This window comes from Artibeus jamaicensis, unplaced genomic scaffold, assembly GCF_021234435.1.
Source record: "Artibeus jamaicensis isolate MK-2021 breed Jamaican fruit bat unplaced genomic scaffold, CSHL_Jam_final contig_387, whole genome shotgun sequence".
Taxonomy (NCBI): Eukaryota; Metazoa; Chordata; class Mammalia; order Chiroptera; family Phyllostomidae; genus Artibeus; species Artibeus jamaicensis.
The window spans coordinates 3716441-3731886 of NW_026521812.1; the positions used below are offsets into that span (position 1 = coordinate 3716441).

The following is a 15446-nucleotide window of genomic DNA, read 5'->3' on the forward strand; positions in this document are numbered from 1 at the left end:
ACCTGGCTCCACGCTGCACTGAATACAGGCCTAGGAGAGGCGGTCAGTGTGGACCTCGGGCTCTCGGGCAACGGGCTCTTCTGACCGAGCACTTATAACGAGCCCTTTGTGTGTCCGTCCCATTTTCCTGTTGGTGAGACCCACCGCTTTCCGTGACAGCAGGGCCAGCTCCTTCTCCCCCGTGGCCAGCATGGCGGTGACGGCCACAGCCACGATTTTCCCAAAACCCCACTACATAAGTCTGAGAGGCCATCCTGGTGAGAGGTGGGGAGGGGAAGATGGGGTTTCAGAGGCAATGAGGCGGGGACGGAAGTAGGTCACACAAACCTGGGCTAATTCCTCCACTAAAAAAAAAAATGATTTGTCCCTTCCTTCACCTCCTTCTTCCGGCTGCCAGAGCAAAAGGCGACAGGGACCCGCTCCACACTGAGCCATTTGAACTGCCCATGACAAGGAGAGACACAGGGGGATTGTTCTGTGGTAGAGACTGTTTATCTTCAAAAAGTTGTATTTACATAATTTTTTCTTGTATTTGCCCACGGACAGGTCACTACAAAGGCTTCACCAGAATTTTGCAGGCATTGCTCTACTCAGAGTCAGTGCCCCAGCCCTGCAAAGGTCCAGGCAAGGTTATCTATCTCCAGGGACAGAGTCTGAAGGAACCTAATGAGGGACGTTGGGGCAGGAAGCGGAGGGGAGGGGTATGCAATTTTGTTTCTGAATTCCCTATTGATCAGAACAATAATAACCATGTTCCTTTTCTCCCAGGCCCTAAAGGTAACCCTGCGTAGATTTACTTGGAAAAGCTAATCAAGAAAAACATGTTTTTCCTGCCCTCTTCTATTACTTAATTGGTGTTTCTTACTTTAAGGCAGCAAATTTACTCTGAGCAGATGTTTTCTCTGCAGAGAGTGATAGTGTGATGGAAGACCTTGTGAAATTCCAGGCACAGCTGACTGATTCTGGCATGGGCGGCCATGTGGTTGCTGGCCAGTGGGGTCTCTCCTGGCCTCTTGCTTCCTCCTCTCACTGCCTCCTCTGGGTTAGGAAGATGCAGCTGGTTGATATATAAATGCTGGCTTTGCAACACGAGGCAACTTAGCCATGAGCCAGGCTGGGGCAGCTCCGAAATCCACCTTTCCTCGGAATTAAACATGTCTGTACTCCACATTTAATTATTCATTAACTAATATTCATTGAGCCACCATCGTGATTAAAAAGCATAAGTTCCAGAGACTGACTGCCAGGGCGTAATGCCACCTCTGCCCCTTAGAAACCTCGTGACCACATAGGAGCCCCGTGACCTTGGCTGACTATGAACTCCTATATGCCTCAGTTTCCTCTTCTATAAAAGAAGGATAGTAATATTCTTGTCTGGGATTTTCTGAGGATCAAACAAGGTTTGTAAAGTGCTCAGCCCATTGTAGGAACTGGCAGCCAATTTATTAGACAAACTTGGTTTGACTGACTGTGAGCAGGAGACAAGTTAATTTTCTCCTCTACTTCCTAGTCCCATCGGCCAGGTCCTATAAGGTTCCCTGTCATGCTCAGATAATAAAAAGTTCTTTGATCGGTTTTCAAGCCCAGAAGTGTTTCCTGTCAGAAATCCAGGGGTTTAGTAATCAAACCTTGGTACACTAAGCAAACCTTGGAGCTCTGTTTAAGTTAGGACTTTGCTCTAGCTGGCTTGCCCAGGCCAGGAAGCCCAAGTACAAGTGAGAGTAGCCAGCTCCTTCCTTGAACCCTCCTAGTTTTATTTCCTACCCACTCAGTAGCTGTGATGTTGGATTTCTTCAAGGTCAGGGTAAAAGAAATTTAAGAAAAAGACCCCAGAGGCATAGCCGGTAGTGCTAGGGGCTGACACTGAGGTTCTGTGCTAAGTAGGCGGCCCCGCCCACTGCCCCTCTCATTTGCATTTGTCAGACCTGGGACACTTACAGCACTTTAAATCCCTGCCCCTGCTCCGGGGCCATTGTCAGCCTCTCTCAGGGTTTCTCACCTGGCTGTGGCTGGAGGTAAGCAGAATGCACAAGACCCTCTTCTCCAACCACAAAATCACGCAGGACTCAGCCGGAGAGCCGTGGGCCGGGCCTCCCCTCAGTTTCGATGGCTTCTTGATCATTCTGCTGTTCCCCACCCCCTCTGTGTTTTCATCTAGTGCCCTGGCTGGTGCTCAGCGAGATTTTTCCTGGTGGAATCAGGGGACAAGCCATGGCTTTAACTTCAAGTATGAACTGGGGCATCAACCTCCTCATCTCTTTGACGTTTTTGACAGTGACTGGTAAGGATGTGTCCTTTTCCTTGAATGTCTTTGTGTTCTCAGTTAGGACTAATGTAAAGCACACTCACCTGGAAAATATTTCACTGTGGACATTTTCAAGCATGTTCCGAAGCAGAGGGAGTGGCAAAGAACCTGATGTACCTCCTCCCAACTTACAGAGCTGCCAACCTTAATTCATTTATAACCTCACCTGCTCTTCCTCTCACATTATTTTAAGACACATCTCAGACACAGTGCCATTTGTCCTAAAATTCCATCATGAATCTCTAAAAGATCTGTCCTAAAATTTCATCGTGAATCTCTAAAAGATCTGTCCTAAAATTTCATCATGAATCTCTAAAAGATAAGACTTTTGAAATAACCACAATATCATTATCAAATTAAAAATATTAATAAAAATCCCTTGGCATCAATATATAGTCTATGCTTACATTCTTCAGTCTTACAATTATTTTTTATATTTTGTTTGTTTGAATCACAATCCAAATATACAACTTACAACTGATGGATATGTCTGTTGATACTTGTAGGTTCCATCCTCACTTCTCATCCCCTCCCTCTCCCTACTTTACATCTTTAATGCAGAAACTGGGTCATTTGTTTCGTAGTTTCCCCAGGTGGGATTTTGCTGATTGTCATCATATGGCACGACCTCCGTCCTTGGTGTTCCCTGCAAACTGCTGTCTAGATCTAGGGTTTTCAGATTTAGACCTTCTCGGTTGTTTGCTTGCAAACTCCTTCACAGGGGCCGGCCCGTGTCCTGCCATCAGAGGCTCATCCTGTCCGCTGGCCTCCTGCTTGGCCACGGTGCTTCCTTCAAGGAGGAGCACTGCCCAGCTCCGGTATTTATGTCCTGTCCTTCCTTCCGAATTCTTATCTGAACTGCTTCTCGAAGGAGGAATTTCTCCTATAACTGTCAGAAGGAATTTCTGATAACTAATAGTTTTTGCCTACCTGACATATGGGGTCATATAAGAAAGGAAAGCTCTCCCTTCATTTTTCAGTTTTTGAAATAATGAGGTGGCTCCGCGGCCCCCTCCAAACTCGGCCAAGGAGTTGAGGCTTCTTTCTTTCCTTTTTTTCTTTATACATAGATACACATACATTTAAAGGTCGCAAACAAAGAAACAAAACCTGAACCTCCGCAGGCCTCTAGACCTGGGCAGCAGTTCACAGGGAATGCAAAGGACAGAAAGCCAAGTGACATGATGCCACTCAGTAAAACCCTGCCTGGGGAGAGCATCCAACGACGGACCCCGTTTCTTCATTGAAACGAGGGGGTGCAGGGGAGACCGGGGAGGAGAAACAGAGATAAAAACCTTCAGATTTTAAGACACACGCGAATCAAGGGTAAGTTTTGTATTTGGGTCATGATTCAAAGTATAAAAAAATAATCATAACACCACTGGAAAATGTGGATAATATGCATATACCGTGTATAAATTTTCAAAAGCAGATGCATACTAAAAAGTGTAGGTATCTATATCTATATCTATATATCTATATTATATACTATTTCTGAATCTTGTCAAGCACTTTTGTAAGTACATCCACTTTGGAACTTTAGGAGTTGTTAAATAAGCATGGTTTGAATTTTTTATATAAAACTTTAAAATTTTGTGCACTTCATACTTTTTTAGAAATAGTCCAAAATTCCCACTCAAGCTGTTTTTCCAAATGAATAGCTGGTCATGGATCATACTGCACAATTTCTTAGATCTTCTCAAACAAGCAACAGCTGGCCTCAGTGGGCCCCGGCCCCACACTAGCTGCAACCAGCCTAGATTCACAGTCTGGCTTCGCCTGGGAGCTTCCAAGCCCAGCGCAAGGAGCAGCCATCTGCAGATTACTTTATAGCTCTTGCAGGTGGCAGCAGGCAGAACACAGGTGGGGACTGACCTTGGTCTGTACTACCTGGGAAACCCCAGGGCCAGCGTACCCAGTGTACCCAGTGTACACAGCGTACACAGCCACAGACCACGTTGGAGCACCGTCACCCTGCCCTGCACAGCATGTCCTCCATGGAGGGCAGAAGTTTGTCATCAGTGGCCACAGACAGTCCTTGCAGCTGACCGGCGTGGGTAAATCCCTCCCATTCTCTGCCAACGGCAACCAAGCTTCAACTGCAAGAGGAGGGTGCACTCAGCCCACATGAAGGGTGCACCTTGAGTACCCAGCTTGAGTGATAGGGGAGGCTCTGCCACTGGACCCTACAGGACACCTACTACATTAGGCCATGCTACCAAGACACAGAGTCATAGCAGCTCCACCTAATATATTGGAACAAACACAGGGGGGCTGCCAACATGAGGAGACAAAGAAACATGGTCCAAATGAAAGGACAGATCAAAACTCCAGAAAAACAGCTGACCAAAATGGAATCTATCAGATGCAGAGTTCAAAACACTGGTTATAAGGATGCTCAGGGAACTGAGTGAGGACCTTAACAGCATAAAAAAGATCCAGTCAGAAACAAAGGATACACTAACTGAAATAAGGAACAATTTATGGGGAAACAAAAATAGAGTGGATGAAGCTGAGAATCAAATAAATATTTGGAACATAAGGAAGCAAACAAACAAACAAAAAACAACCATTCAGAAAAATGAGAAGAAAAGAGAATTCAGAAAATGAGGATCGTGTAAGCAGCCTCTGGGATAACCTTAAGCAAGCCAATATCTGTTTCCCGCGGCTGCTAGAAGGAGAGGAGAGAGAGCAAGACATTGGAAATCTATGTTAAAAATAATGAAAGAAAACTTCCTTAATTTGATGAAGGAAATAGATATGCAAGTCCAGGAAGCACAGAGAGTCCCAAACAAGGTGGATGTAAAGAGGCCCACTCCAAAACACATCATAATTAAAATGGCCAAAGATTGAAGATAAAGATATGGGAGGTGGGGTGTGTGGGAGAATGGGTGAGAGGTGAGGGGATTAAGAAATACGAATAGATAGTCACAGAATAGCCATGGGGATGTAAAACACAATATAGGAAATGATGTAGCCAAAGAACTTGTACGAATGACCATGGACATGAACAAGGATGGAGGGATTGCCTGAGGGAGTAGGGGGTGCCGGGTGGAGGGGAGCAAAGGGGGAAAAATCAGGACAACTGTAATAGCATAGTCAATAAAATTCAATTAATAAATAGATAAGTAAAAAGTAAATTTCCCAGTAAAAGATAGAAGGCAGCAAGCCTTTGGACACCAACGTTTTTAGCGCCAGTTCGGCTCTACCAGTAAACACAGTGTTTCAGAGAGACAGACTTACTCTGCAGTACCCCTGACACGGCTGCAGGATTGTGCTCGGCTCTGAGTAAAGTGTTTTAAGAAGACTGTTTAAATATTTTAAGAGGGTTGCCGTGTGTCCACCAACCAAGTACAAACGGGATGACATGGGCATGTGACCTATTGCTACTGAGCTCGAGGGGTTCACTTCTTAGGTGTTCTATTCAAGAACGAGGCCTGTGAGAATTGTTTGTTGCAAGATAGTTTCATTTACTTGCAGCAAGTAAAGGAGACAGGGGCTAGATGCCCAAAGCTCCTGCCTCCCGGAAGGAAGGCTTAGCAGTTGCTTAGATACACTATTTGGTCAGTTATGAGTTGCTACACTTACTAGGTTGGGTTCCTGTCAAGCTTATCCTCCTCACAGCTAGTCTGCAAAATCCCGCGCTACATTTTAACACTTAGCTAGGATAGCACTTAGTAAAAATGACCCACACCTCGAATGAGCTTGATGTTAGGACAAACAAGAAGGAGACACTCGTCTTAACATTATGGCTGGTGAAGAATAATTGCAAGACTTTAAAATGTTTGACTCGGACAGAGGATGCTTGAGGAAGGGGTGGAAGCACACAGAAGTATTGGAGCGCTGTCTGGCAGAAGGGGCGGGCAGAGCTGGTCCAGAAGACAAAGCAGAACCTCTGAACCCGAGTTCCTGAAAGGTAGATTTGCACTTAGGAGTTGGTAAGGAATACCTTTTTAACAGGCAGGACTGGCTCACCACGCAGAGAGAATCTGTGTTACTGAAAGTGTTCAAACAGATTAGGGGACAAGTTTGATGAGGCCACCATTTTTTTTCTCTTTCTATATTCCGGTTTTATGTCCCAGAGGGGAAGAAGGACATGTCTACAAGCACTTTATTAAGAATTCACTTGGGCAAAGCAGCAAGAAACACACGGAGGAATCCCTTTAAATAAAATGCCAGAGAAGAGCAGTCCCTCCTATTTCCCTCCCTACTTCTGCCCTCCTCGGCACTGGCTGACCAGTGAGTGGTTAATGTGCTTAGCCCCCTCCACGCCGCATTTACAGAACTGCCTCATATATGACTACTTGGTCAAGTTTCCCTGGCTGAGTGATCATGATTTGTGGCTGCAGCTGTTAAGGGCTCCAGCCCATGTGCGGTTCATCTGAACCTGTGTTCAAAAAGAGCCAGCTTCCTGCTCGCTACACCCTGCCCCCCTGGACCGTCTGCTGCTGAGCCAGGTCTGGTCCAATGCAAATGCAGGCTCCAGTGCACAGGGAGCATCTCCCACCAACTAACATACCTTGACCTTGGTCAGTAACTACAAAGGGACTGTGCCTTGGGCTGGAGGTGGTCAGAGGGAAAACTAGGCTGGCAAGCGAGACCCATCAGGCTTCTTGCTGCTGCAGCTAAGCAAGTGAATGCCTTTTCTTAGAACCATTCACTTTTTTCTCTGAATCTAGGAAGAAGCATTGCAAATACACTAGCTACTAGATGATAAAATATTGCCAACATGAAATAATTTATTCAGTTCAAAATAAAGAAGGCCCTGGCTGGTGTGGCTCAGTTGGTTGGAGTGCCGTGCCACACACCAAAAGGTTGGAGATTTGATTCCTGTGCAGGGCACATACCCAGGTTGCAGGTTCGATCCCCAGTCGGGGCGCATATGGGTGACAACCAATGAATGTCTCTCTCTCTCTCCCCTGTTCCTTCTCTCCGTCTCTGTAGCTCAAAAATCAATAAACATATTAAAAATAAATATATAAATAATAAAACAAAGATTTTGGTTACTTAAAAAAAATCAATTAAAAAAATCAGAGTAAAAAGGGTGAGTTTGTTCCAAGAGAGTCCGTCTGTATCAATATGTCTTTAAAATGTCCATTAACAGAAACCAAACTGCTGCAGCAGTGATTCCCAGAGAGGCATCGTGCAGCAGAAGGGGAGAGAGGAGACCTTCTACCTTCCGCCTTACACGCTTCTGCGTTGTCTCAGGTTCTCTTTTTGCAAGGAGCACAAAGAAAAGCGTGCTCACCAGAAAGATAGCATTGGATTTAAACTGCAACGGTTACAAGACTGCTATTTATTCTGCCAGTGAAAGCTGGGGTAGTTTGTAAACACGAAGCTTTCGGAGGCTGGCTATCTTTAACTTGTACCACTATTTCCCAGGATACTACTGAGTGTTTGAAAGTTCATGTTTTTATACCTGCTCTCAGAAGCGGCCGTCCACAAGTGAGATGGAAGCGACAGAAAATGCGTTTCTAACCGGTTTCTTTCGTCCTTTGCAGATCTCATTGGACTGCCGTGGGTGTGCTTCACCTACGCGATCATGAGCATCGCGGCCCTGGTGTTTGTCATCGTGTTCATACCCGAGACAAAGGGCTGCTCTTTGGAACAAATATCCGTGGAGCTGGCAAAGGCGTAAGTATGATGCACGTGGCTCTCCGCTCGGCGCTCTTTGGTCAGGCGCGCAGCTTTTATACACAGCTAAATCAAGATGAGACTTGACCTTATTTTAGGATATTCCTTTTGGTGTGGAACCAACCATATCTCAACCATAATTCCAGTTTCTCTGTCATGGATTCAGTTTGGGTGACACAGCCAAGGAATTAGAATATTCGGTGCTTTTCACAAGTGAGCCTTTCAAAGCTCTGCTGGGCTATGATCAAAGAATCCCTCCCATTTCTCTCCCTTCCCAGAAACCAGGGGATTTTTGTTTAGGGTTCGGAGTAGGTCCTGGAACGTTAGGCTCACCCTGTTCTCGAACCACGGCTTCAGTTCTTCATCTCTATCACACTTGCCAGTCTCTTTAAGGCCTCAAAGCTTGTTAGTGCTGGGGTTACTGGGAAAACTCGGGCTTAAACGTCTACAATTATTCCAAATATGGCCCAGAGACGTTTAAGAAAGATTAAGAGTTTCTGAGGTGAATAGGCATTTAGAAAGCCCGTTAAATAACTTTCACATGGGAACATTGCTTTAAGCTTTTAACTTAGAAGAAGTAGGCCGTAAAAAACTCCTGTGCTTTCGGCTGCAGAGCTCCCAGCTCTGAGGGCTGAGACCGGCCTGCCAGTGAGTGTTGTGTGGGGGCAGGGAAGGGAGTGGGCCTGTGACTCTGCCTAGGATTCAGTCCTTACACTTGCAAATGAAGACATACTTGTTCTTGAGTTTTATGAACTGGGGGAAACTACATATTTATAGTTGGTGACTTTCTTCTGAAGATACTTTCAATACACCGGAAAGGCATGATTGCTACAGAAATTGTGGGCAAGTGCTTCTTCAGCTTTTATCTGAAGGAAGAATAACCCTGAAATGGTGGTAGGCATATATATTTATGTAAGCCAAACTGTTAATCCTGGTTTATCGGGGTGCACAGGAAGCAAGATGGTGGAAATCATTTTACTTTTACATGGTTCACATTTTGGAACCATGTTATTTTAGTAAGCAGAAAAACTTCTTTCTTCATTCAAGCCGTAAGTTAAATGTCAAGTTGTAGGGCTAATTTCTGATAAAGAGAAGGCCCCGTTTCCAAAAAGTAAAATGAAACATTCATTTACGAAGAGAAATACAATGGTCAGGAAGGCAGTGGCCAGCCACAGGCTGTGATTGAATCTCTAGTCTGTGCAGCGGGGGGAGGAAGCGGTCAGTGTCCGGAGAAGTGAGACCCAGGGGCCGGGCCGGGCACTCCCTTCTCCACCGCGCCAGCTGTTATTTATTCAGCCCTTCGTTGGCCATCTCCAGGGGCCAGATGCGGTCCTAGGAAAGAGCTGAAGATACAGCAGAGGAAGAATCCATTGTTTCTTCACTTTATTTAAGAGGCAGACAAGAACACAGACCATTGTAATACACCGGGGTGGAAGGCACAGAGAGAAGTCTATTGGAGGATTTCACCTGTAAAAGCTTCCTGAGAAAGATAATGCCAGCGCAGTCTTGTCTCGAGAGCGTCATCTGGGCGAAGGGGAAGGTGTGGGAGGCCGAGGAGGGGTTGCACGGAGGGGCCCCCACACTCCCGGGCGTGCGAGGAAGAGGGCGGTGCGGAGCTGGGGGCGAGCCCGAGCGGCCGGCAGGACCTCGTTCGTCTTAGTACAGAATTTGGGTTTTATCCGGAAAGTAGAGACAGGACTAAAACAGCCGGGCAGGGGAGAAAAGGAAGCAGATTCCTGACAAGTGCTTTGGCCAAGTCTGGCCAATGGAAAGGGGAGATGCCGAAGGAGGGGGACGAAGAGGGTTTGGAGGGGTCGGGCAGGAGGCTGTGGGGCTGCCCGGGGCGCAGGGACGGAGCCGACACAGCTCGGAGCTGACCCCGGAAAGGCGGCCGAGGGAGCGGGGACTGCGGTCTCTCCAGCTTAGGGAACTAAGCCAGCATTCAATGCGACATTGCACGGAAATGAGACCCAGGGCAGGAGAAGGGGCAGGTTTGGGAGGCGAGAGTCTGTGGCTGCTTGGGGACAGCACTGAGTTCAGTTTGTACTGACCGCCTGTGAGGCACACAGAACACAGGAGTGGAGGGGAAAGAAGGCACGTGTTCGCAGGGGGCAGGAGTCAGAAATGCCTTCCGCGGAGGAAGAGGTTTGGTGCTCAGCGCACGGGTACACAGGCAGGAGCAGACCTGCATTTCGTGGCGTCTAAGCTTTTGAGGGTCCAGTTGAAGCAGAATAATTACAAATTTGGAATGCAAAATCACACATGACTCCGTGGGGCTTGGAAGGGGCTGTGCAGGCGAGAGAGAGCAAAGGTCCTTTAAAAATAAAGGCTTGTTAAGCCCTGGCTGGTGGAGCTCAGTGCATTAAGTGCGGGCCTGCGAATCAGAGGACCGTGGTTCGATTCCCAGTCAGGGCACATGCCTGGGTTCCAGGCCGGTTCCCCAGCAGGGGACACACAAGAGGCATTGTTAGGCATTATTTCTCCCCTTCTCTCCTCCCCTTCCCCTCTAAAGATAAATACTTATAAAAATAAATAAATAAAGGCTTGTTAAAACCCTTGTCAGCAAACCCTTGTCCGGGCAGGGAGAAAGTGTACCGGAAGGAAGCAACCCTGTCATCACTCACGGTCACACTCCTTCTCACGAGTTTAACTTGAAAACAATGTTCTGGATGAGTTACGAAACCTTCAGATCAATTTTTCACAGGTCATTTCACAGGAGGGCGGTCAGAATGTATCAAACGGCAAACCAAAGGAAAATTTGAAAGGCAGGCCTTGATGAAGCAAGGCCTGCCTTTCCATCTAGTGGATCTGCAGAATCAGACATTCCGGAGGAACATGTGATCTCAAAGGAAACAAAACTGTTCCGACACAATACGGGGCGGGAAGGAATGCGTCTCAATGAGCGAGACTCTGAAATAGGAAATGTGTTTGACGGCATCATATGCCTGTTATTTTCGAGTCACGCCATCACTCAATCTTAACTCCAGAGACCCTCTCCAAGGAAGTTATAAATCGCAAAGTGGAAGAGGTCTGAAAACCAAGGTGCTGTCCACACCTGGACAGACTGCACGAGTCCCGGGAGGCTGGTACTAAAGAACAAAACCAGATAAGGGCACTGGTGCCGAGAATTATAAAAGAAGAGGTGGCAAAGTAATCCCCCACTTGAAACTCGCTCATAGCCGGAGGAGCGGTGTCTGCTGGGTGTATACACGCGGCGAAGCCCGTTCCTGATGGCAGGCCGGAAACAAAGTTGCTTTCAAAAAAAATCTTGGCGAACTGCTGTTTATGCAACATGAACTAGAGAGGCTGGGGCCTGTCTTGGCTTGAAGCAGCCAGTTGGCAATGACTTTAAAAATGAAAATGTAAGCAGCCTGAATTGTGTAGATTGATCAAAGTATGTATGAAATATGCATGTTAAACAAGCTCCCCTGGAGGGAAATGTCAGAGACAGAAATAAAAATAAAATGCATAACGCGCTGCAGTTCCTGAACCACGGGAGTGTATGTGGGGTGGCAGGAAGCCCAGGGAACTTGCGAGGACGCGGAAGCTGGAGTGAACTTGAAGAGTGTGTGGGGAAGGACACTGCTGAGTGAAGGGAGTCTGCGAATTTGGGAGTTAAGGAAACAATGAATCCGTTTTCGTCACCAGGGAAATGGGTAATCATGGTGTGTATATCCCAACGATTTGCTAAGGAGAGAGGAAATTATATCAACTTCAAACTTGATACTACCTATTGCTTAACATGTTCCTTTCTGGCATTGGAGTTGGGTCCTTGCGCTGCTATTCCTACCAGCCTGAGAAAACAAATATTCTTCCAAGATTGTTAAGTTTCTTATAAAATAAACAGTTACTCAGCTGAGAGGTTAGGAAGGATTTCAGCAATAATGTAATTTGAAAGGGTTTTAATTTAACCTCTGCCATGCAAGTTACAAACGCAAAATGGGTTGCTGGCCACATGTGCTATTTTCTCCAATTTAGGTGGAAACAGAGAGAAACCAGCAAGTTCTTGTTTTGTAAATATTTTAGTTCTGAGGCCTATTTCTCACTTCTAATTGTTAATTTTATGTGGCCATTCCTTCCTTTCTCCCTCTAAATTCATTTATTCAGTAAATATTTACTGAGTATCGATTATGTGCTGAGTATCTTCTACATGGTACAATTAATGGGCAAAAATGCAGATAAAAATAGCAATCGGGGGCTACTTTCGATTGAGTGAACTGAGAAATTGCTCTGCTGAGAAGTTACCTCTGAGAGGTAATATTTAAGATAAAATCTGGATGATAATCAAGAACCAACTCTGCAAAGACAGGGGAAAGGAGAATTCAGGGAGAGAAGACAGTTAATGCAAAGGCTGAACCGGAAACACTTGACCTGTTCTAGGAACAAAAAGAAATTCGGAGGCTGCAATCTTTGAGATGTGGTTAGAAAGTTGGTAGACTGCTGTGTAGGGGTTTATGAGGCTGAGTGAGTTTGGATTCATTCTAAGTGTGATGGGAAGTTACTGAAATATTTTAAGCATAGGAGTGACGTGATCCAATTTACATTTTAAGGATTACCATATGTGCCTCTGAAATCAGCAGAGGAACCTGGCTGAGAAAGCACAGCAGGACAGGGCTGAGTCCCACTTCACTTTGAGACCACTGACTTCAGGTGGCCCTCGGTGCTGCCTGGCCATTACACAGGTCCTAGTCCACTAACTGCCTCTCTCCTGGACGACTGCTCAATAGCGCCTCTCTCTGGAAACCTCTCCACCACCACAGCCCTCCTCACCCCCTCGAGGGCCTTGCTCCCCGCAATGGACAGTCACAGGGACCCCCACAACCTCAGACATCAACCCCCACATTGGTGTCTGTATCCAAGTACACCACCATTTCACCCTGTCCTTTTAGCTCCATCGTTCTTATGTGAAGCCAAACACTTCGCTCCCTTTCTCTTCTCTAGGACATTCTCTGACGATTCTCCTTGCTCATCCCTATTTACCTCGCCACAAGATCTCTGCTCACTAGCGTAGCCCATGTTAGAGAAACAAGTCTTTTGATCCCGTTTTCATGTACTTGCCATGCTCCAGCTATATTGGTTATTCCAAAAGTACAATAATTTACTGGCAGTTCTTCACTTGGTTCCCTCCCCAACTTCATTCCAGTTTCAGATCAGATGTTACCACTTTAGAGATGCCAGCAGAATGACCGACACCCCCTCCCGTGTCCTTCCCCTCTCCCCCTCCCCTTTCTGACTAGCATTTGCACCACCTGAAATCCCATGCTTGTGTGCTACCCCCTCTATCCAAATGTAAGCTCTTTGAAATTGGAGTCTCTCTCTTCTCTACCCAAAGCACCTACCCTAGCACCAGGCACACTGCAGTCCATTAATTGGTTAAATTCCTGAAAAAGATATTTGAAAGGGGAGCAAGGTTCAAAGGTGAACTTCTCTTTTTTAATACATGTAAAATACTAGAGCCTACTTTCCTGCCCGAGGGGAACAGTCCTACAGAAAAGAGTTTTGCTGATGCAGGAGTGAGGAAACAATGCAAAGAGCAGATTATGCAGATGGAAAGTTTAGAGGCATGCTGGTGGAGTTTGAGAAATGGGAGAAGATGAGAGGGCCCGGGATGCTGCCTCCGTAAGCGCTAGGCAACATTATCCCCGGAATTCTCCTCTTTGTAGGGGACACCCTGTTCTGAGAAGACCCCCACGCCTCACCCTCTGCCTGAGGTTGACCGATGTTCTACTGTATACTGAATTTTATGATACATCAAGAGGCTGCAATTTAAAAAACTGTCTTTTTTTTTTTTTTTTTTTTGCATAGCTAAAACATTAAAGCCCAGGAAGATTTAAAAAAAAATAATAGCCTGCGCATTTTTTTAAAGTACTGTAAACCAAGAATGACATTTTCATTAGTGCCTCTTTCTCTTTCAGGAACTATGTGAAAAACAACATTTGCTTTATGAGTCATCACCAGGAGGACTTAGCATCAGAACAACTCCAAAAAAGAAAAACCTCAAGAGCAGCTCTTGGAGTCCAAGGGACGACCAGAACCTTATAAATGCTGATGCTGTGTTAAGGACATCCAGTATGATGTCTTCATACCAACACACGCTGGCCACTCCCAGGTTTTTTGCCTTTAGTGTCATGGAGCTAGTTTTAAAGGGACAGTATGAAATTATGAAGACAATATTTCATCTTCACCCACAATAGGTAAATCAGGGGTAAGGCCCCAAGCATCTATTACTTTGGAGGGGATACCAGGCCAAACAAAACAAAACACTATTTCAACACTCTCCACCTTTTCACAGAGCAGCTTTGAAAGGCTGAACCACAGGCTGGTTACAGCTTTATTATTCAGATGCTAAGTAGTCTAAACACAAGCCTAATGTTTGGTTCCCCACCAACTCCCCTCCCCCCACCAAAACACTATTTGTACTGGGTCTTGTGTAAAAAAGAACCAGGACATAATGTGGACAACTGCATATATATTCTAGATTCAGATAGGTTCTTGGCTGATTTTAGTGATAATTCCTAAGCAGTTTAACAGGTACAAGGATTATGCGCCTTTTTATGAATTATGAACTATAATGCAATACAAAATCTTTTATGTCATTATAAGTATTATGAAATAATGTGACAAGCAATTCTGCAATAGCTGAGAAAGATAAGCATCTTCCCATCCGCTTAAAAAATATGAATAGAAAGGACAACTCGAAATTCTTGGGACCATATTTATTTAGAAGTAGCTGTGTGTACATTAGGAGTCAGGCCATCAGGTTATTTATTGCAAATCTCTAAACAATTAGATTTGACGTTTTAGCCAAACGTATACAGTTCTCTCTGTAAGGCATTCAGTCTCCTGCCGTCCTCCATGGGTTCCTCAGGACCATCGCTACCTCGGGCCATGGCGTCCAGGCAGGCCACGACCGGCGCTGACTTGCAGGGGACTGCAGACACTACAAATGACATTCAGACAGCAGGACGATCCCCTCACTACCTTCTCTCTGATGAAACCGAGATCACCAGCTATACCAGAAAGTTCAGCTTCACCCACACAACCCTGGGTGGCTCTCTTGTGAATTGCTGCAGTCAAATTTCCGAAGCTGGTGGAGCATTTTACTAATCAAATTTAGATACAATAGAAAATCTGTAATAAAGACTCTTAAACCACTTCAGTAGCAATTCAGTAAATTATTAATATATATTATAAACTATGGAAGACACTCAAAAAACTTAAAAGAATGAACCTAACTTAAATGTGAATACACAAATATGATTAACGTTTAAAGAGAGTCCTGAGTCACAAACAAAAGCCCTATTTATCTTGGAATTTTCCTACTGGCATGTAACAAATTGTCCCAAGTTAGATACTACGGTATGTGATCTACTGTATTTCCTTGTAACAAAGAGGAAGACTGATGTAAGAAATAGTAAAACTGTATTCTCAGAGATTCAGAATGACTGAGAGTCCTGGTTCTGAAATGTACTATGTTGATTAAAACTGGCAGAGGGAGTTATGAGAA

General features: G+C 45.5%; 1 protein-coding gene across 1 annotated transcript in view; it reads left to right on the forward strand.

Moving 5' to 3' along the window:
• Nucleotides 1-15446, forward strand: part of SLC2A12 (solute carrier family 2 member 12) — a 51032-nt gene extending 35586 nt beyond the window's left edge. The window contains 4 exon segments of the mRNA XM_037132765.2: nucleotides 2159-2281; nucleotides 7807-7939; nucleotides 13855-13930; nucleotides 13932-15446. Of these exon segments, the coding sequence (XP_036988660.1) occupies nucleotides 2159-2281; nucleotides 7807-7939; nucleotides 13855-13930; nucleotides 13932-13988 (389 nt within the window). The 3' untranslated portion in view covers nucleotides 13989-15446.